General features: G+C 45.2%; 1 protein-coding gene across 1 annotated transcript; it reads left to right on the top strand.

Annotated features, from left to right (window-relative positions):
* Positions 1-136: 136 nt before the first annotated feature.
* LOC311203668 (uncharacterized protein) lies at positions 137-22,353 on the top strand (the record flags this gene model as incomplete). Its single annotated transcript, XM_084278423.1, has 16 exons — positions 137-147; positions 1,162-1,374; positions 3,098-3,272; positions 4,045-4,165; positions 6,436-6,599; positions 7,849-7,912; positions 9,987-10,121; positions 10,490-10,618; positions 12,628-12,756; positions 13,184-13,312; positions 14,019-14,147; positions 14,713-14,811; positions 15,879-16,006; positions 17,304-17,427; positions 19,908-20,150; positions 22,193-22,353. 16 exons carry the CDS (start codon positions 137-139, stop codon positions 22,351-22,353), a joined length of 2,154 nt encoding a protein of 717 aa, XP_084134549.1.
* Positions 22,354-22,563: the final 210 nt, after the last annotated feature.

Here is a 22,563-nt window from a genome sequence, read left to right as displayed (position 1 = left end):
AACTTGTTGCTTTTCAACAGACTCTAACTTGGCTGTCATTGCAGGTGGTTTGACATTGGATGTCTGATTATCGAGGATCCAATTCATGGAATTCATCTGGAAGCTTTTACCCAAGCAACACCAGTGCCTTTGCAATATGTTCAGCAGGTGAGTTTTCTGTTTGCTTATTAAAGTTGGATTAAGACTTAGGATTTAAGATTTAATTTATGATGTCAGCGCTTACTGGTAGTAGCTACACTTGAATTTCTTAGTTTATAAAATGAGGATCAAAAATATTTTTGAGTCATGCATTGCCTAAAAATCTTCAGGCCTTTGTAGAAAAGCAGTTCTCCCTTGGGAGTCTTTAATCTGCAGTACATGGCACTTGAGCCGCTGATTTTAATTCTTGTTAAAGAAGAAGAAATATTCCAAGAAGAAGTTAACCAAGGAAAAAATAACCTCAAAGTACTCCCTCAGAAAAGGAAGTACAGCTTTAATTATTGAATTGTTGTCATCAATCTGATTCCATGACTCACAAATGTTTAGATAGATAAGAATCCTCACTCTTCCTTAGGTGCAGAAGGAGGTCTTGTAGCTCAAGTAATGCACTAAGCAAGTGCACCTAGGAGGTGCAGTAAGCACTCTTACCCGTCCAAAGGCTCATTTTCCTTTCGTTAGCTTACTTCCCAGATGTGTTTGAGTGTCATCTAATGCCAACAAAATGGCATCACCAGTGAGGTGTCTGTGTGAGCACGTTAGCAATTGAGCAAAGTATCTGCACGTCATTTAGGAACAAGTGTCTATTTTGAGATCTTGCCACTCAGTCTTTAATAAAGCTCATAGAGCCTTCATATTTATGTTGTTAACCACCAGCAAACAGACAGGTTCTCATCAGAGACTGCTGAGCGTGATTGCCAGAGGACTGCCAGGCCCTGAGCATCTACAGGGGCACAGGAATCTGCTGGCTGTTCACGCTATTGCTAAGTGGAGAATCCAGTTTACTTCTAAAAGTTACAAATTTTGACATAAAGTACTTGAAACATGAATTTCTATAAATCACTGCTCCACTTCAGAAGCTTTTTAGAGCCGTATAGAGATTGCTCATAAACTCGATTTCCCTGGAATGTCCCAAAGCTGTATTTGATGGGAACTAAACCACTTTTTTCTTTGTTTTTCTCATAGGTGCCAAGAGGAGTGTCCAGTGGGGACGTACGGGGTGCAGTGTGCTGAGCCCTGCAAGTGTATGAATGGTGGGAAATGCTACCATATTGGTGGTGCCTGTCTCTGTGAAGCAGGATACACTGGAGAGCAGTGTGAAACAAGGCTTTGTCCCGAAGGAATTTATGGTCTCAAGTGTGATAAAAGATGTCCCTGGCACAGGCCCACTACCTGGAGGTAGGCTTTACACCCTTGAACCTGTTCTTCTGTAGAGAAGATAGAAATCTGAAAAGAAAGATTTCCTGATTTTTCTAGTACTTTCATGCAATCTGAAGCAGCGAAGGACTTGTGAGAGAATCTGGTATTCCCTAACTGGATCAGGAAACTCTCAGCCCAAAAGAGCTTCCCAATGACAGTGCTTGCAGCTACATGTGATCTTAATATTCATTGCTGTATTTATTTGGTTGCTTACCCGCCAAATAAATATTATGACAAAGTGGGACCTTTGTCTCTGTTTACCAGGTGGGTAGATCATTACATTGCTCACTGTGTGTAGGCAGGATAGATCATATATCCCTTGCACGTTCTGGTGTGCTGTAAGTGCGAAATAACTGAAATCAGTAGATGTGGTCAGTTGATGGCAGCTCCAGGGCATGAAGGGCAAGCCCATCCTTGTGCTTAGCAGCCTCTATGCTTCGTGAAGGGTTAGATATAGGTATACCTGGGAGGTTCTATTATTTTCCAGGGATCCAGAGAGCAGCAGCAGGTAACAAGCCTCTTATGCAAAGAGTTTTTTCAGAAATGGTTCTTGTTGATTGCCTCTTTTGGTAGATATGCAAGGATTTGAGCTAGAGTGTGTATTGAACCCAGCCCTCTGTTCTCTGTGACCAGGTGAAACTATCCATTTTTCCCTTGGTACTCAACAGTCAAGAGAAAAGAGAGAGTGAGCACTGGCTGGCTGAGACTAAGGCCACATAAACCCCGTTTCCTCAGTGGGGTACAGCAACAGCGCTGTGACCTGATGTGAGCAGATCCATATGTCCCTGCCACTTCCCATCACAGTTTGGGGGGTTTGTAGGAATTGTAGCATTTCAGGCTGGTTTTGTTATGTCTTTATTCACATGACACCTGGTGTAAAAAGAGCACACTGTAGCTATGTACTTTTCTAGAAGGGTTTTTTATTTTGTCTTGTAAGCTCTTTCTGGTGATCTTCCACCCCTGCTTCACATTTGTAAATAAGACTGTTGGAGGTCATTCTGCATCACCAACTAATTTGGTATAGTTAGGCTGGGATTAGGGTTTTTTCAGGACACATTCTGCTGGCGTTTCTTTTGTCTCTTGCTTTCTCTGAGGGGTATATATATATATATATAGGTTTGAATTTTGTGGTGTGAATTCAGTTAATGTAGTCAGGGTGTATTTTTAAAGCCAAACTTAGGGCATCTTGCAAGTTTGCATGTTTCTCACAGACTCGTGTGTATATGGTCAAAATCTTTTCATGGGAATGTTAAATTGCATAGGGTGCTACTGAATAGGCAGTATCTCTCCACATCTCTTTCCTTCCCTTTCTTAATGTATAAATCTTACTGCCAATTAGGCTTAACTGCATGAGAACCCATGAAAAACCTTCAAAAGTTTTGCAGCTTCTTACATCTAATTACAAATTATAGAGTCCTAAGTTTGGTGTGAATCAGTATATGAGTCAGTATGCCTTAGTAACACTCACTGGGGGGCCAAGAATATTCAATGACTCTGCTTTATACCCAGTGCTTTCTCATGTGTGTTGTGTCCCCCTCTGATGTATCAAAAAAAACACTCCAAACAGGACAGTGATGTATGTCTTAAAATGCCAGTACTAGTAATTTTATAAATACGTTCTAATATAGATCTCAAGAACTATTCAGTTGTAGATTGTCACATTTAGTCCTGAATTACTTATCCTTCTATCCCCTCCTGGCAGCTGTCACCCTGTGTCTGGGGAATGCTCCTGCAAGCCTGGCTGGTCGGGGCTCTCCTGCAACGAGACGTGTTCTCCAGGATTCTATGGCGAGTCATGTCAGCAGATCCGCAGCTGCCAAAATGGTGCTGACTGCAATAGTGTGACTGGAAAATGCACCTGTGGCCCTGGATTTGAGGTAAATAAGTCTCTCTTTCACAGTACATTTTCAACTCCATTGGCTTTAGTTGATTGCCAAGTTCTTCATGGTGCCCAGGTGTCGTTTCTCCACCACAGGAAAAGAAAGGTAACGGTATTTAGGTACATAAATAATACTGGGCGTTGTCTAAGATTCTGAGGCAAATCTGGGATTGGTTCTCAGCACTGAAGTGAAGGCATTTCAGGAAAGAAAAGATAGTGACTTTGTAAGACAGTGATAAGTAGGAGGATGTGCTTGTGAGGTGTAAATAAAGGGAGGAATGATGGTTTCAATCATTATCTTGCTACAGAAGCTCCTGATGTTCCATCCAGAGAAAATCTAGAGCAAGACACTTGTTTTTGCAGTTCAGGATGGATTATTCTGCAGCTTTTACATGCATTTGCGGTTACCTGTGCTTTGGATATTTACAGGGTGACTGTTGTAGGAACAACAACTGTGAAAACTTCAGTCAAATTAATTCCTAAAAATACTGTAGACATCCACGTTCCATGAACCTGCTGTCTTACTGAGATTTGGTCTAACCAAGTGGTGTTTGCTGTGTGACCTGAGCTCTCCCAACAACTAACAGGAAAGTAATGCTTACTGTGGACTTAAAGAGCATGAAGGAGTCCCTCGCCATGAAATTTCAGATACCTTAGTGACAGCCTGGAACAGGCATGTTCTCTGGCTTTTGTAGCACCTGAGTCAGTCTACAGAATGTACTGGTTCTATTGTCTGAATAGTTTTTAGACTCTGTTTTTGTGTCATTCAGGGTGCTGCTTGTGGTACTGCCTGTCTTCTGGGGACGTATGGAATAAACTGTTCATCTGTATGCAACTGCAAAAACGAAGCCATCTGTTCACCAGTAGATGTTTCTTGTGCCTGCAAAGCAGGTAAGCATCCCTTCAGATTAATTTCCTTTTTCCCTAATCATAAAATGAATTTGAGTTTTGGAAGTAGAGAAGAAGAAAGAAACTTAATAAAAAGCAGACCACGCTGAAGGCCATATCACCAGCTGATTTATGCTTCTGCTGCTCTGGGAGGTGAAAACTAGGAAACCATCTGCCCCAAGAAGAGTGCACATGCCTCATGTTTGTGTTCTCAGTGGGCTGGAGGCTGCTGCGGCTTAGTGAATTACTGGTGTTTACCCTGAGGTGTGCCACCACTTCTCTCTTGGTGGCAGTGCTGTCATCTGCTGGATGTACCACAGGCATGCCTGCCATGTGTCTGACAGCAGCCTGCCTAGTCGAAATGCATAGGCGGGTTTCCCTCAGCCTGGGTGTGCATGACCTTTGGCTGCAACCCTTGCCCCTCTCAGCCACACAGAGGCACCGATTTCTTCCTGCCATTTTAGCACTGATGTTAGTATCTACTGGCAATTTATTCTATTTGAATGCTCTTTTCCTCACCAGCTCTCTGAGAAAACCTTGCCTAAGCCCCTTCCAAGCCTTTGCCCGCTACTGTTCCCTGCTTCTGTGAGAAACTTTCTAGGTCTCCCAGTATTCGCGTGACTAGACTTACGCTCCTTGACCTCCCTGCATGGCTCTCACCTCTCAGCAGTAATTCTGATGGTCATTGTACCCCCTCAGAAACTGCACGTGTCTGCCCACCTCTTCATCTCCTGGTAGCACATGCCTTTGGCTGGAACAAAGATATCTCAGACATCCTCCAGCACTGGTTTCGTAGAAATCTTTTCACGTGGTGTCGACGTTCAACCCAAAACTATGCTACTCACCTCCCTTAAAGATCCACTCTTCCAATACACCTTTCTCTTTGTCACTTCTGCTGTAAGGAAGGGTTTGTAGTCCAGCGTCCTTCAGCTGTGATGGGGGTTTGCTGAGAGGGGAGACTGTTGAATGCTCCCAAGCAAATTCCATGCCAAGCCTGTGTGGTAGGACTCCCTGTCTAAAAATGCACAACGCTTGAGAGTGGGAGAGAAGTGTTAGTTACACCGGAAAATAGTCACTAAATTTGTCAGGGGCTGATACTGTTAAATCAGACGTGTAGGAAATGTGGAGTTTCTATCTTCTGCTCTTCCCGGAGACAGTGCAGCTGAGACAATTCTGTAACCATCGCAAAGCAGCTACTGCTGAGAGGCTAGGTTGTGAGAGAAAAACTATCCTTGAGCCAGGCAAAATCCTGTCTTCTTGTGCATTGTGCAGTTTTAGTCATAGTACTGTGCAAAAGGTCAGCAAGCGGTGCAATATGTATAAATCCTGGAAAGAGACATGGGAGAAAGTGTCTCAGTTTTCTAGCTCGTATGGTGTAACATTTTTGCCTGAAATGACCCCTAAATGTGAAGTTCTCAATCCAGGGCACGAGGCGGCTTCGTTTCAATCCATGTGTTTTGCACAGTCTATTGATTAGGCTCAGTGCAGAATTACTTTTCCCTTGGCTTGCTGTAAACAAGGTACAAAATTAGAACCTTGGCTTGTGTCACTGCTGATGGTCACGTCAGACTGTCTCCTGCCGTTTCTATTGTATCAGATGGTCACATTTTTAAAAATCCATTTCCATTTCTCTGCCTCCAGCGTGCAGTCTGCAAATCATTGCTACCCAGCATAATCAGCAGTGAAGGGTGCATTTTAGAACCATTTCCCATTACAGTCTTTTTTGCATCTGGAGAGAAGTGCAGCAATGATCTAGAAGGTCTTCCATGTATCCTTGGAGAAATGCAACTTAGGCACTGCTGCTATGTTTCCTTCTGTTTTGTGTCTAGGATTTGAGTTTCTAAACTGTATTGCAGATCTCCATCTGTTCAGTACTGGCGGAAGAATGATGAAAGCAGCAGCTTGAATGTAGGGAATACAGTCCTTGCTTTTTCAACCCATGCCTTAAACCTTCAGTATCCTCTGGTGCTTGGCAGTGAAATTTCAAGGTGTCTGTGTTTTCCTTGCTGATCTGCCCTGCATTGCTATTGCATGGTGGCACCCATCTGCAAATGTGTGCTGTGCAGAGATGTCAGGAGGTGCCCTTCACCACCCTTGTTCCAACGTGGACGAGTCCTCGTCTGAAACTGCTGCTACTAGCTTGTAGCTAGTGGTACCCTGGCATTGCACATCTCCGAAAGATGCTGCCTGATAGGCAGAGTGAAACACGTCCTCAGAGAGGAATGGGGGAAAACTTGGATTAATTTGTCACTTGAAATTCTTCTTTTTGGCAGGTTGGCATGGTGTAGATTGCTCAATAAATTGTCCCAGAGGTACCTGGGGGCTTGGCTGTAACTTAACTTGCCAGTGCCTTAACGGAGGGGCTTGCAGTGCTCTGGATGGAACCTGTACCTGTGCTCCAGGCTGGAGAGGAGAAAAATGTGAATTCCCTTGCCAGGTAGTTTCATAATTTCACCAGATTTTGCACTGAATTTTGTCGGGGGGATAAGTCTCCAAGGAGGACTGCTCCTGGTAGCCCATACACAACTGGGTTGAAGATTGGTGACACATGACGACAAATCTTTGGGAAGAACTCTGCAGTGCAACACACTGAAGTGCAGAAAACACACAGTTAAGATGCACAGATGAAAAACTCTTCCTGCTTCCATGCTTTAAAGTTGAGCCTCAGACTTTTCTCCAGCTCCTTTAGAATTTGTTGAAAAACACAGACCCAAATTTTTCCCTGTTGGCATCAAATGCTCTCCAGAGTGCTTCTGTTAAAGCAGAAAAAACTATGAGAGGAAAGAATGTGCCAGAAATAGATACTTAACATCAAACAACATAATTTTAGTTAAATTATCTTCTATCTCTGGTACAATATGAATGGAGAAGTTGCCTTCATTCTTAGTCAGCTGTGAGAAGGCACTGCGAAGAGTGCAGTGACAGACAGGTCTTTGCCTTCCTCTTGGGGCTCTGACGCTGTCACCCCGACATTGAGAAGTGCAAAGTTAGAAATCATTGCACTGCCCATAACATTGCCTCATCAGGTCTGCTGCACCTTGCAATTTGTGCTTGGGGAGAGCAATCAAAATATCTAATTTCAAAGGTTTTAAAATGGTAAAAGTCAAAACCGATTTGTTTTATTCCGTAACTGTTTTTTATTACATTTTGTAGTCAAAACATGAACTCTTTCTCTGAAAAACTGGCTCCATCTTTTCCAGTGATAGTGTTTGGTTTTCTGGGAAATTCTTAGAAACTCCAGTTTTTAAATAAATTCTCTGCTCTACAGGAGGACTGTGTGGGGCTGGAAGGAGACAGGGGCCAGTTCTGTGGCTGTTTTGTTCCATCTGTGATTCACAGGTATGGAAATGTTGTTGAGTGTGGGATCCACAGGCAAACTGGGAGTAGGAGGGTAGACGGGTCAATCTGAAACCTTGCGCGCCTTCACAGAACCATTCCTCAGGAAGTGGTGAAGAGCTGTAAATATGCAGGGCTGTGCTGGCAGCTCTGGTACGTAAAGCCTTGCGTGCAGGAACCCAGAAAGCTTGGCTCTGGCAGCCAAAAAGAGGATCAGTTGTGCAGAAGCTGTGCTTCCACTTAGGTTTTTCAAACTTGAGAACTCAAGTGTCTCTGCACATATTTTGTTCTGCATGAAAATTGTTGCACTTTTCTGCAAGGTTTCTCTGGCATTTTCCTTGTGGTTTTAGGAAGTATTTGTATTTGGTTATCCATTAGAATTTGTGTTTGGCACTGTTGTCTATGGAGAGCAAGGTAATTTGAAAACATGATGAAACTCTGCAGAAGGGCATGCTATCACAAACCTTTTATCTCCAGGAAGTGATTTGAGTTCTCACCTAAATGTCTATGTAAGTGTTGGGAAAACTCTTCCAGCTTCCATAAGATGGAGTTGACACTCTTAAGTTTGCCTCTCTCAGAGGGTTCTGGAGTTTTGTGTCTCCGTGCGATACTGTAGCGTTGCAAGCTTCAGCTTTCCTGTTTGTATTCAAGGGTCAGTAGTCTCTGTGGACTCTCTCCACAGGAGTCCTCACAGAAAGAGAGAGAGGCTCCCACAGCCAGCACTCACCTAACTGAGCGCGGAGTCTTCTTGGCCTTATTGTCGTCCCAAAAGCCGCAGTGCGACCTCCCCTCAGTCACTCAGATACCGCTGGGAAATGGCAAGGCTGCAAAAATAATAAAAGTAATTGGAGTGAATGATGAGAAAATAGTAGTATTGTCATTGTGCCATCGATGAGTAGTTTGTGAGACACTAGGGCAGACAAATCACCAGAGACCAAAAGTATGGTAATGAATGAAGCCAGGTTAAAGTAGGTAGATTCTATGATTTGAAAGTCCGTAGTAAAAGTGTAGCATCTTTTTATAACAGGTTCTAAAAATGAGCTGGCCGGTGTGATAGAACTATCCTGGGTGGAGATGACGACTTCAGGCGTAGCACAGACCTTGACTGCGTGACCTCAGGTATTGGAAAGGAGACACTGCTTTTGGCTTCAGTGAAATCTTCATCTTTGGAAAGGAAAAAGATTTTGCTAGAAAGAGACTTTGTGCTTGATTCTAGAAAAAATGGAGTATCTGTCCCGGGATTGTGTCATCACAACAGCGTGTGTAACGGACTAGCTTCACATGTCAGAGCAATACTCCTGAGCAATACTTTCATAACACGGTCTCAAATAGCTGCTCTATAAAGTTACACTGCAGAGATAGCATCAGAAGGTAGGATTAAGAAAGGTGTTGTGGAACATATGTATATGCATAATAAGTGGAGCAGCAGGCAAAGGGTTTGTGACAATAGAGGAAGGAACTAAATTCAACAAAGTATGTTAGAATAGCTTGGGTTTTTTTTCTTTTAGGTTTGTTAAAGTAACCATCAGACTTGGTATTTTTTGGTGTTTAGTATTACCTACCAAAACAGCGAGGATCTCTAGAGAGATCGAGCCATGTAACTCGTATCGAGTGTATAATTAAAAGACTGAATCTTGAATGAAATTAAAATATGGGAAAGGTTCCAAGTTAAGTTCTGTGAGTGCTAATTGTGCATTGTGCTAATTGTGCTGCTGTGCAACAGCTATTTCTCTTGATGCGTTACCTAATATTCTAATTTATCAGGAAAAAAATACCAGAAGGGATTAGAGCAGCAAAGGAGGAGATTTTATGGAACGGCCTCTCCCTGTCTGTCCTCCTTGCCCCCCCCTTTTTTTTTCCTCCTTTTTTAAAAGAAACTTGTGCCTTTCGCATAAGAATTAAGTGAATTCCTATTTCTGGTCTCAGGTTCTCTAAAAGTTAGGTGATGTGTAGCTGGCTGTATCATGTCATGAGTACTTAAAGGATCACTGGAAAACATTGGTAAGTTTTTCTCAGTGAATAATGGCTATTTGTTTTCCAAGTTAGGAAACAGGTAAGAAGTCAAGGTCTAAGATGACCATACTCCTCTACAGATAAAACTATCCAGTCGATCTTTTTAAACGACTTTTCTTCAAATATGCCTTAGGAGTTGTTTGTGTTGGAGAGGACATACAATGTGTAGTCAAATGTGTATAACATAAAAACTAGAGATGCATTTCACATGCAACCCAAGTCAGCATGGCCTGACAAGTAACAGAATGTCAGTTAAGTCATGAAGAGCTGGGATATAGCAAACCCTAGAGGAAGAGGAGCAAATCTCCATTTGTGAGTGTAAAGCCTTGAACTGCACGAATAATGAGGACGCCATTGCCAGCCTTGTGTGTTTAGAAAGCAGCGCTAATTCAGAGTCAGGAAGTGCTCTGAAGAGTAGTTCACGGCTGTATAGAAAGTGTAGGAAGGAATGACGGTTTGTTCTTTCTGATTCCAGTCTGTTCCCCTGGGATTTATGGACACCGCTGCAGCCAGACATGCCCCCAGTGTGTACACAGCAGTGGTCCCTGCCACCATATTACTGGCTTACGTGACTGCTTACCTGGGTTTACAGGAGCCCTCTGTAACAAAGGTACAAGTTGTAGTAAAGACTCTCTGGGACAGAGAGACCAGGCACTTTAGCAATTTTCCTTCCGTCGCTTGGAAGCCATAAAACCAACAGCAGTTGCTGTTGTAGTGCTTGCAGCGTATAAATTAGGAATCTTAAGCAGGTTTAAACTGTTTGAACATTTGATCCTACAGTATGAAACCCACTGTATTGTTATTTGTATTATTTGTATAATGAGCATGTATAAAGGGCTTCCCAGAATTTCTAATGCCTTACTGAACATTATACTAAGCAGTACCTGTCTTGATCCTAGTATCAAGATTCCTCTTGAAATAAAGAAAAGGTAATCCCATTCTGATTACTAAGGAGTTCTAATTGTGTTTTGTTCTCAGTATGTCCCAGTGGCAGATTTGGCAAGAACTGCATTGGAATATGCACGTGCACCAGTAAAGGAATGTGCAATCCTATTGATAAATCCTGTCAGTGTTACCCTGGCTGGATTGGTAGTGACTGCTCTCAACGTAAGTATGAAATGTTCCCCTTTCTTTTAACAACAATCAATTCGGGTTTGGCTATTTACATTATCTAGTTTGTAGTAAAAAACCCACTGTCCAAGTCAGAAATGAGGACTGTGTGGTATGGGAGGAAGAAATCCGAAAGTTTTCTTCTTCAGTTTATCAACACTATCAGCAACATAATTGCACTCTGGCTTTTCTAAGAAGTGGGATGGAGAATATGAGAGAAGAGACCAATTTTCAGTCTTTCACTGCCCAAGAAGAGTTGTAGAGGATCTGCAGAGAGCTTCTGGCTGCTTCTTGCAGAAGCCACCCCTGCTTCCCCCCTTCGCCACCAGAACCTTGCCACATAAAAGCACAACGCAGATACCCGTTTTTACTGCCATTCTACCTCACTTGAGGAGTATTGCCTTGGTATGCTAAACCAGTGAAGACTTTGTTACTGACTCAGAGTGCTAGGCCCTAATTTCATTATGTTTCATAGGAGTTCTTTTATTAAATAATTCAGCATTCTCCAGATGCCTTGTCAGGTCTATGAAAATACTGATAATAGGAGAGAAATACCTGAGGCAGAATTCTCACGAGAAATAGATCCAATTCCATGAAGTACCAAAATCCACACGGTCCGAAACACTGTATTCCAAAGTTTCAGTCAACCCATTTCTGTGAATAAAAGAAGCCACACCAGAGCCTGATACGTCAACATTCCAAAGAGACTGTGCTGATTTCCAGGGAGGTGCATTTCCGAATACCATCCCACATTGGTTTCACGTCACTTATGGTAACTCGTTTATGGCTTGGCTAGTCCAGGTTAACTAGCTCTGTACCAGTGCAATGTAGCAGCTGGTGACTTTGGAAAAAAAACTCTTTGCTGTCTAAATTCTGTGAAGTGATTGGCATGCACAACTAAGTATCATAGCAAGATAAATCTTGAGCCGATTCCTGTGGAAGCCAGTAGCAAGAAAGGTCTCTGTTTTCATGGTAAAATAAGTAGGTATTTTGGAGAGTAGAAGAATAGGGGTATTTAGGAGGAGGAGAGACTTACTCACAAATCAATAACAAGAAAATGGTGCCAGCAATATGAATGGAAACATCTATTTAGACTGTGCTCATGGGCTGTAACAGAGCAAGTTTCTTTGCTTTGTGTACAGGCCTTTTGTTCACATGGAAAATAACGATTCCATTAAATTCTTCTGGAACCAGTAACCTTCTTAAAACTTTTAACCTTTCATCTGTATGGGGTTTACATTCCCTCATAGCTGACCACTATTTTCAAACAAAAACAATAACAAAAAGAATCATAAGGCACAACTGAAGCAAAAACAAGAAAAACCAAACTTAGTGTTTATTTTTTTGTCCCTACAATGTAGTATATTTCTTAATGAAGTGAAATTTGGGCAAAACCACCACTTTGCAAAAATGCAGCCCACACATAGATGAGTCCTTTTGCATTTAAAGGATTCAGGAATTTCTATTTTTTAGAAATACTATATTCATCAATGCAACCACAGCAGCAAGAGTCCACTTGATAAAGGTACAGTCCTGATCATATGCACTCTATTTAGGTAATTACCTAGACTGTAACATTAGAAATTAAAGAATTAAGCTTCATATTTAGCCTAAATCTATAGGCTGTGAGATGTGTTTCAACCTTCTCTGTTTGTACTCCTTCAGTTTTGAGGCTTAGAAGACTTATACCTTTGGCTGTGCTGAATGTAACTGCTTGCAGATTAAAAAATAATGAAAAGAGGAAAGTTACTTGGCTTTCTGTGTGGAGAAAGCTGGTATGAGTGTCCTAGTTACTGAGGATCAAGTTTGAATTGCTCCTTAGTTAGAAAAGACCCAACCTGTGGCTATTTCCTCAGAATGGAGTAGCCCAAGAAATGGCTTTAAAAGCAAAACAACAAACACCAAGTGAAGCGGTGCTTCTATGTGAATGTAAGCAGCTCTGTTTGTGGATCCCACTGATCTTTGTCATTTGGGATCAATTAATGAAATGCTGTGGGTTGTTTTAGCTTGCCCACCTTCCCACTGGGGACCGAACTGCATCCACACGTGCAATTGCCATAATGGAGCTTACTGCAGTGCCTGCGATGGGGAGTGCAAATGTACCCCAGGATGGACTGGCCTTTACTGTACACAGAGTAAGTGACTTTTGTCATCCATTCTTGGTCTATAAGTGAGTGACAGAACTTTCCTTTGGTGTTTTCACATTTCAGTCGTTGATGTCTTCCCACGCTGCTAAGCATTTTTGGCCCAGAAGAAGTAACACGTTACCTCCGCGGTAGCAGGGGAGGCAGCTGCATAAGCACTGGCAGAGTGCTGGCAACTACATTTGAACTCCTCTTTAGCCTTGCTTTAGAGGAAGACAACTTTTGGCTGCGGCTGGGCATCCCTGTGGAAGAGTCTGTCATGTGCACACACAGAATGAATGACTCTGACATTCAGATGCTCCCCCTGCGGATGTGCAGTACTGGCTGTAGTCCATTAATATACTTACCCAGGATGTTTGCATTTTAGTTCTGGAGCAGTTGCTTCACTCCAGTTCTCTTCCCGCTCCTTCTATTGCAGGATGTCCCCTGGGTTTTTACAGGAAGGACTGTGCATTGCTATGCCAGTGTCAGAACGGAGCTGACTGCGACCACATCAGTGGGCAGTGCACCTGCCGCACGGGCTTCATGGGGAAGCACTGCGAGCAAAGTGAGTAGGAATGGCAAGTGTTGGTGCCTAAGAGCAATTACTCAACCCTCAGGGGAGCCTCTGTTTTGGCCAGTGTTTTGATACATCCTCTTTGCTTCAGGGGGAGTTTTAATGGGGTAGATGCTTCAGGAGTTGGACCTGGGCTTTTTCCAGAGAAAACCTGCAGAATTGGTTATGAAGACCTTATCTCTTGCTGTCTTCCCACATCGACACACGTGTCATATGACATGACACCAGCCAGATGTCTGGCTCCGCTCATACGACTGCACGGGTTTTCAAGCACGGGGCTCTGAGTAGCCTGGGAGACCTGACAGTCTGGTGGAGAAGGACAATTGGTTCCTGTTTTGCCTATTTCTTCACTGTCTTTTACCCTTTTCTTCTTTTTCGGTTTTCATTCCTTCCTAATTTCACGGCCTCAGTGGCAGGCCCAGTACAAGTAAAGCCAAATCCCAAGTAGAGACAATTTCCTTCTCCTTTTCCCTCTTCCCTTCTCATAGTCTCCCAGATACACAGAGGTCCTCTCGAAGCAAATCTTGTCCGTAGGGGTCTGCCACTGGTGACACATTGCCATCTGCTGGCCATGGACAGACAGAGCTTGGGGCTAGGAACAAATGGTAGCGTCCGTGGTGCTGCAGATCTGTAATCCCAACACAGTTAAGAAGCTCTGACTGATTCGAGTTCCTTTTTTCTCTCACACTTGGTGCAGAATGCCCTCAGGGTACATACGGGTATGGATGCCGGCAGATTTGTGACTGTCTGAACAACTCAACGTGTGACCACATCACGGGAACATGTTACTGCAGCCCAGGCTGGAAGGGGGCCAGATGTGATCAAGGTAAAGCCTCCATGCAATCAAATTCTCTTAATTGTTTGATAGGAAATTTGGATTAGCCTATTACATTCCATCTCTGTATCACTCACTAAATTAGTCTGATAAAGCTCGTAGGTTTAAATAGTCCATCCTGTTAAGTGATGTATATTCTGTGGATTTTGTAAGTATTCCATGCCTCAGTAAGAGTTCACTGGAGCAAAGCAATCAGTGTAGTTGTGTGAAATACAGAGTCCTTCCTAGAATGTTCTGAGTTGGCAGGGACCCAGAAGGATCATAGGGTCCACCTCCTGGCTCCACACAGGACCAGCCAAGTCAGAGCATGGGACCGAGCGCATCGTCCAGCTGCTTCTTGAACTCAGTCAAGCTGGGTGCTGTGACCACTTCCCTGGGGAGTCTGGAACAGGACAGGACAGCCTTTACAGCGCTGTCCTCTCCAAAAAGGCAGAATTGCTGATGGAGCGAGTGCTTGACCTGCTTTGTGCTTTTGCTTAGAAAATGTTGTTATTTTCTCAAGTCCATGAAAACACCTTTTTCTAGGAAGAACATGAATGTTTCTCCTTAAGGCCAGGAATGTCTTCACATCGGTTTCAAACATCATTCAACAATATGCCTGCAGTGACCTACACCCCTGCTCTGAGGGCCATCAATGCAGATTACACCATTCCAGGTAAGTGACATTTTGAAGGTGGGGGTTTTTCTTCATCTCTTCACTTTGCGCTTTTTTAGCTGAGCTCTGAAGGGTTCTCACGTGCCCCTAACAGTGCCCATTTCACCTTTTGGGATGAGCAAGGGTTGCTGTGAGCAGGAGCATACGTGGTTTTGAAAAGGATGTCTACAGTTCTGCCATGGGAGGCTTCCTGGAAGGAGAGGCAGGGGAGGGCTTCCACCTGTGGGAAGAGGAAGCCTGAGACACTGCTGTCAGTTGCCTTTCACGGGGGAGAGAGACCACCCTGGCAGCCGTGCCGGTGAACTGACACAGGGGACCAGTGGGGTGTGATGGCAGATGTACGTGCTTACCTTTCAGCTGTCAGAGACAGTTCAGCCCAGTTCAGAGGAAGCATGGACTTTTCTATTCCTCTGTGGCTACTTAAAAACAGGATTGGAAACGGGCAAAATACAGTTTCTACTGAGACTTTAGTTCCGTGCCAACAGCTGGACTGCACAAGGCGGCTCCTGTAGCTGTGGCCAGTCAGGATTTCACAGGAGCTGTGGCAAGATCTCCTGGAGAGGCAGGGAGCAGAGAGGCTCGAGTCTGAAACAAGTGAAGGCAAAGAGCAAACCCGGGAGTGACGCAACGGGTACGTGAAACTTCAGGCACTGCTGTCTTCTGCACGCAGCTGTTAAGGCAGGCAGCAGGTGAAGAAGGTGGCAGAAAGAGTTTTCAGAGCCAAGAAGAGCTGTCAGCAAAGGTGGGGGTGCTCTTGAGGCACTAGAGAGTGTTGCTATGAACTTGGTGGTTAAAATTCTCTGTAATTGGGACAGTGACTGCAGAGGCAAAAGAGAGCAAGGAACCTCAGGAGAGAAGTAAGTTAGCAAGTAACATGCTCTTGCTTCAAGTGACCTGTCAGTTCCTGCTCTGTGTCCCTAAATCCGTCAAATGAATGGCAATTTCCTAGGTAGATATTTTCCAGAAACTCTCCATTAGGTTTTGGAATGAGTGCAGAGCTGTAAAAAACATCTCCTTAGAAAGAAATGCCATGCTATTGATAGTTGTTGATTTTCTTTTCTTTTCAGAAGCCATCCCTCACAGTACCGGTGGAAATTCCAACAGTCACTATTTCTCTAACCCCAGTTATCATACTCTGACTCAGTGCGCTACCCCACCTCATGTCAACAACATGGACAGACTGACCCTGGCAAAGGTAGAGCATCAAAATCTCAGTGCTCCTCTGTCAATTAGCTTCTAGTTTATTTCATTTGGTTCCATCATGTTTCAGGTTTGGTTTCTTTTTGTGGTGGGTTGACCCTGGCTGGAGGCCAGGTGCCCAGCAAAGCCGCTCTATAACTCCCCTCCACAGCTGGACAGGGGAGAGAAGATACAACCAAAAGCTTATGAGTTGAGATAAGAACAGGGAGAGATCATTCTGCAGATAACATCATGGGCAAAACAGCCGCAACGCGGAATAAAATGCATCTAATTTCTTACCAAATCAAAAGAGACTGGGATAATGAAGTATAAAACCAAATGTTCAAACACCTCCCCTCACCTCTCCCTTCTTCCTGGCCTCAACTTCATTCACAAATTCTCTGCCACCTGCCCCCGAGCGGCACAGGAGGGGGCAGAATGGGGATTGTGGCCAGTTAATCACACGTTGTCTTTGCTGCTCCTTCCTGTTCGGGCAGAGGACTCCTCACATGCTTCCCCTGCTCCAGTGTGGGGTCTTTCCCATATCAGACAATCCTCCATGAACTTCTCCAACATGAATCCTTACCATGGGGGCTACAGCTCTTCACCAACTGCCCCGGCGTGGCTTCCATGAGGCTCAGACCTCCAGGAGAAGACTGCTCCAGCCTGCTTCCCCACAGAGCCACAGGCTGCCCCAGGGAAACCTGCTGTGGCATGGCCTCCTCTGTCCACGGGCTGCAGGTCCTGCCAGGAGCTTGCTCTAATGCAGGTTTCCCATGGGGTCACAGCCTCCTTCAGGTGTGTCCACCCGCTCCAGCATGGAGCTGCAGCTGGGATCTCTACTCGGCATCATCTTGCTCCTGGGCTGCAGCAGGACTGCCTGCTTCACCATGGTCTTCTCCATGGGCTGCTCGGGAATCTCCCCTCTGGTGCCTGGAGCGCTTCCTCCCCCTCCTTCTTCCCTGGCCTTGGTGTCTGCAGAGTTTCTTCATCTTCTCACTCCCTTCTCTGGCAGCAAGAAGTGTCTATCTGTGGGGTTTTTTCCTTCTGAAACATCCTATCACAGAGGTGCTGCCACCATCGCTGATGGGCTCGTCGCTGGCCAGCGGTGGGTCCATCCTTGAGCTGTTGGGTATTTACTCTGTCAGACGTAGGGGAAGCTTCTAGGAGCTTCTTGCAGAAGCCACCCCTGGCCCCCCACCGCTACCAAAACCTGGCCACGCAAACCCAAACCACTTTCCCTGATTAGCACCTGGAAATCCTATAACTTCCCATCAGTTTCAGTTTCTGTTATCTGTCTTCCTTTGAATTAGGCCAAAACCAATCAACTGTTTGTGAACCTTAAAAACGTGGAACCTGGAAAACGAGGAACTGTCATGGACTACGCGGGAACATTGCCTGCAGACTGGAAACATGGTGGCTACCTCAACGAGCTTGGTAAGAAGGAGGAGAGGGTGAATGGGATTCACTGTGTTTGGGATAGAGAGGGAAGCAGGGAATTTTTCTTTATTCTCCGCTCAGGGTAATGCAGAGGTGGTCTGGTTGTGTGTGAGGTTCGGGGTTATGGGTTCGATCTTTCTTCAAGGAGACAAAAAAGTGACTCCTTGTGAGGAGCGGTGAATCCACCTGATGCCCAGTGCAGACATGATATGCAAAACTCTCATCATATTGTCATACAACTATTTTCATATTTGGGTGAATCCTTTTCTTTAATCCCCACCACACAGAATCAATGCTTTTTGAAGTAGTTTCTCATCATCTGGGCTGCTGCAGATGTAAATTGTAGCAGCATCTTCCCAGCTAAGCCTCCTGTCTGCTGAAACACAGCACATTGTCCCTCAAAAGAAAATTCCTGAGAAGGGGTGAGAATTTCTGTATCCTGTTGTCGCTTCATCCTTTCCCAATCTCAAGCATCCCAAAAAGGCTGGATCACACTCCTCATGTCTCTGCCCAGTGAAAGCCTTAGAAGGGACTCTGAGTGCCATTATTCTTTAGATGATTTAATTACCTTCATTTCTAGTCCTTCTCACTGTCAGGTTCTGGGGATCAGGTGCAGCATCAGAAGCAGTCTGCAGCAGGATTTTTCCCTGCCCATCCCCAGCCTTGGTCTAACAACAGCTCCGGCTGAGACGCGGGGTTTTTAAGAAAACAGTTTAACGCTCAGAGTTCAGCTTTACATTTTCTTAGAGCAGATGTACCAGCACTTGGGACTTCTGAGAGATCCCGGCTGTGGCTACCCCACTGCATGGGGAGATTCTGGAAGACTGGAGGAATGCTGATGTTATGCCTGGTTTCTAGAAGGTGCAATGGGATTGCTTGGGTAGCTCTAGGCTTGTGACCTGGGTGTCAGGCTTGGCAAAAACAGCAGGACAGCTGACATGAGACCTAGTAAATAAAGATGGAGTAGGAATAAATTTAGTTGGTTTAGGTCTTCTCAAATAACCTAATTTTGTTCTTGGAAACTGTGTATTTTGTTTAGAGAGAGACTGTCTAGAGAAAGTTCCTTTAGACTGCTGTAATGCTTGTAACAGAGTACCATGATGCAATCTTGGTTGCAGTGACCATGAAATGTTGGAGTTCTAGATCCTCAGGGAAGTAAGGAGGGTGCACAGCAAGCTCACTACCCTGGACTGCAGGGGTCCATGGTACTCTACTGGCTTCATCAGGGACCTGCTCAGTAGAGTACCATGGAACGAAGCCCTGGAAGGACCAGGGGCCCAAGACAGATGGTTAGTATTCAAGGACTGCCTCCTTCAAGCTCTGGAGAGATGCAGCCCAACAAATGTGCCAGGTGGCCTGCCTGGATGAACAAGGAGCTCCTGGGCAAACTCAGACAGAGAAAGGAAGCCTACAGAGGGTAGAAGCATGGGCAGGTAGTCTAGGGGGAATAACGAGAAACTGTTCCAACAGCCAGGGACCAGGTTAAGAAAGCTAAAGTGCTGACAGAACTAAATCTGCCCTGAGACATCAAGGGCAACATCAAAAGCTTCTATATCTCCATCAGTGACAAAATGAGGGTGAGAGGAAAAATTGGGCTTGTCTCCAGAAGGAAACAGGAGATGCAGTTACCCAGGATCTGGAGAAGGCTGAGGTACTTCATGACTTTTTGCCTCAGTCTTTTCTGGCAAGTGCTCAAGCCACAGTGCCCAAGGCACAGAAAGTGAAAGCACGTGAAGTGCAGTGTCCAGCTCTGAGCTCCCCAGTAAAAGACACTGAGCTGCTGAAGTGAGGCCAGGGGAGGGCTACAAAGGTCACTGCAGGGCTGGAGCACCTCTCCTACAAAGACAGGCTGAGAGAGTTGTGCTTGTTCCACCTGGGGAAGAGAAGGCTCTGGGGAGATTCTGTAGCAGCCTTTCACTACCTAACCGGGAGGGGGCTACCAGAAATCTGGAGAGGGGCTGTTTACAAGGGCATATAGTGAAAGGACAAAATGTAATGGCCTTAACCTGAAAGAGGTTAGATTTAGATCAGGTGTTAGGATGGAATTCTTCTCTGTTGGGGTGGTGAGGCCCCGTCACAGGCTGCCCAGAGAAGCGGTGGCTGCCCCCTCCCTGGCATTGTTCAGGGCCAGGCTGGATGGGGCTTTGGGCAACCTGGTCTAGTGGAGGGTGTCCCTGCCCACGACAGGGCGCTGGAACTAGATGTGCTTTGAGGTCCCTTCCAACCCCAACCACTCTGGGATTATCTGTATTGAATGCCAGCTACTATTCTAACCAGAATTGACAGTTCTCAGACTGCAACAGGAATTTGCTGATGACAAGACCAAGGGCCATAAACAAGAATAGCAGTAGAAGTGGATTCATTAAGGACTGTCTAACCATTTGGAAGTGCTATGACTGGTTTCCATTTAAATATTTGTTGGGGAGCGACTTGTTAGAACTCAACACCCTGTGTAGCATTGATGTCCATACTACTAGCATGCTTGAGAGAAACACGTGTTTTTCTTGTTGCAGATCTAGTGAAGAACTCCGAATATAATTTAAGTAATTGCTCGTTAAGTAGTTCTGAGAACCCCTACGCTACTATAAAAGACCCACCAGCTCTTGTCCCCAGAAGTTCAGAATGCGGCTATGTGGAAATGAAGTCCCCGGCACGCGGGGACTCCCCGTATGCTGAGATCGCTGGCTCTGCTTCAGCCAATAGGAACGTTTATGAAGTTGGTAAGTGCAAAATGTACTTCTCGATGTTGAAGGTTAAGAACAAAGAGCACAGGACTTTTTCCTTTGAGCCAGGTTAATCAAAACACATTAAAAATCAGCTAAAAAAGCGATACGTTCAGGTTCTGGTTTCTGCTCCACCCATCTCACAACGTCTTTTCCAGGGAAGTGGTAGAGTTCACAAGGACAGAGCTTTAAATACCTTCAGCTCTGATCTCTAACCTAGAGAGAGCGCTCAATTTCCCTGGTTTGAAGGCCTGTCTTTAAACAACAGCGTAAGCTAAGCATTTGATCGCACTCTATTTTAGGCTGTTGTGGTGGTTGCACCTTGACTGGAGGCCGGGTTCCTAGCAAAGACACTCTTCTCACTCCCCTTTTCAGCTGGGGGAGAAAATACCTCTTGAGAGGCTTAGGAGTGGAGATAAGGACAGGGAGAGATCATTCCGCAATCAGCGTCACAGGCAGAACAGACTCAACAGGGAATTGAAAAAACCCATCTTACCACACTCACATGCACAGAAACCAGGGTAGAATAATGAGAAGTGCAACCAAATCCTAAAAGGCCTGTCCCTGCCTCTCCCTTCTTCAAAGACTCAACTTTATTCATTATTTCTCTCCCTTCCTCCTCGCTGAGGTGTCACAGGGGGGTGGCGGAATGGGGGTTTCCATCAGTTCCTCATAAGTAATCTTCCTTCTTAGCGGGAAAGGGGGGGGTGGGCATTCCTTACACTCTTCCCCTCCTCCAGCATGGGGTCCTCCACAAACTTCTTCAACATCAGTCTTTTCCCACGGGGCTCCATCTCTTCACCAGCTGTCCCAGTGTGGGTCACTGCTATGGAGTACAGTCATAAAATCATAGAATGTCTCTGAGTCTCTCAGGCCCACACTGCTCCATCCTGGTCCCCCACAGAGTCACAAGTCCCCCCAGAAAACATGCTGTGGCCTGGGGCCTGTCTCTGCATAGGCTGCAGGTCCTGCCAGGAGCTTGCTCCAACACAGGTCACTACATCTTCAACGTGTGTCTCCCCACTCCACGGGCTGCAGGAAGCATCTCTGCTCCCCATCATCTTCAGTGGGTGGCAAGGGGACAACCTGTTCCCCATGCTCTTCACAGGCTGCAGGGGAATCTCTCCTGTGGTGCCCGGAGCGCCTCCTCCTCCCCTTCTTCACTGACCTTGGTGTCTGCAAAGTTTCTTCCATTTTCTCACTCCCTCCTCTGGTGGCAAAAGCTTCCACTGGTGGGTTTTTTCCTCTTAAAAATGTGACCACAGAGGGGCTGTGACCGGTGCTGATGGGCTCGGCCTTGGTCAGCGGCGGATCGGTCCTTGAGCTGGTTTGGCCATGCAGACCCACAGCAGCAGTTAAGTACTGAACACAGCTGGAGTAAGTTTATGGGAGGGATAGAAAGAATCTTTCCTCTTCTTGACATGAAAACCAGCATCTTCCCTCCCAGAGGCTGTATTTCACTGACATGGGCCCTATCGAGTTCCTGCGCTACTGTGGCTGGTGTAGTTCCAGAAAACTTGGGGGTCTGGTAGAATCCTCCTTATCCCAATGCTCTCTAGGCTGGAATAAAGTCTATGTCTTCTGTCATAGGATACCATTTGCCTTTTCTGTCCCCAGTTAGACATTCCTCCAAAACCCACCAGTTCTCCCCACATTTCTAAGGATTTTTATAAAAACTAATTAAAAATTCGTTATGAAACTAATTAAAATCCCCAAATTAGTTTGGTGGGTGGGTTTTTTAATTTTGTGTTTATTGTTGGGGGGGTTTGTTTGGTTGGTTTTGTTTATGCACAGACAAAGCACACTTGCTTCTGTCAGGAAATGTACTTGTGGCAGGGCCCTGCTGCAAACCCACAGGTGTAACTTAGTGTAAAGCCAAAGCACCATAATATCCCTCTTTGTTCCCACACCTGCCTTGTGACAAGGAATACTGAAGCAGAGAAGAGAGGATCTTTTGTAATGCAAACTGAAGTGTAACCCCGCGTTTGTTTCTGTTTGCTGCTTCTAGTGTTGAATGCATCTTCTCTCTTTTATCACAGAACCTACGTTGAGTGTTGTCCAGGGAGCACTCAGCAGCACCGGACGTTTCAGCCAGGATCCGTATGATCTGCCAAAAAACAGCCACATTCCATGTCATTATGACTTGCTACCAGTTCGAGACAGCCCCACATCCTCACCGAAAGAGGTCGGCAGTGAATGACCCCAAAAGCTGATGTGTAGCACAGTGGGACTCTCCCAGGGCAAAGTGGCAGGACTGTGCTCCTTCCTCTAGTTTCCTTTCCATCAGATTTGGTTCCAAATCTGTCCAGCAGACAGCTGCTGTACCTGAAACAGAATCTCAATGTGAGGTTTGTATTGTGTCTACAAGTGACAGATGGACAAATGCCACACTCTGGGGATCCTGGTTGTT

Source organism: Gallinula chloropus, assembly GCF_964237585.1.
Source record: "Gallinula chloropus genome assembly, chromosome: Z".
Lineage (NCBI taxonomy): Eukaryota > Metazoa > Chordata > Aves > Gruiformes > Rallidae > Gallinula > Gallinula chloropus.
This window is presented reverse-complemented; position numbering and strand designations above follow the sequence as displayed.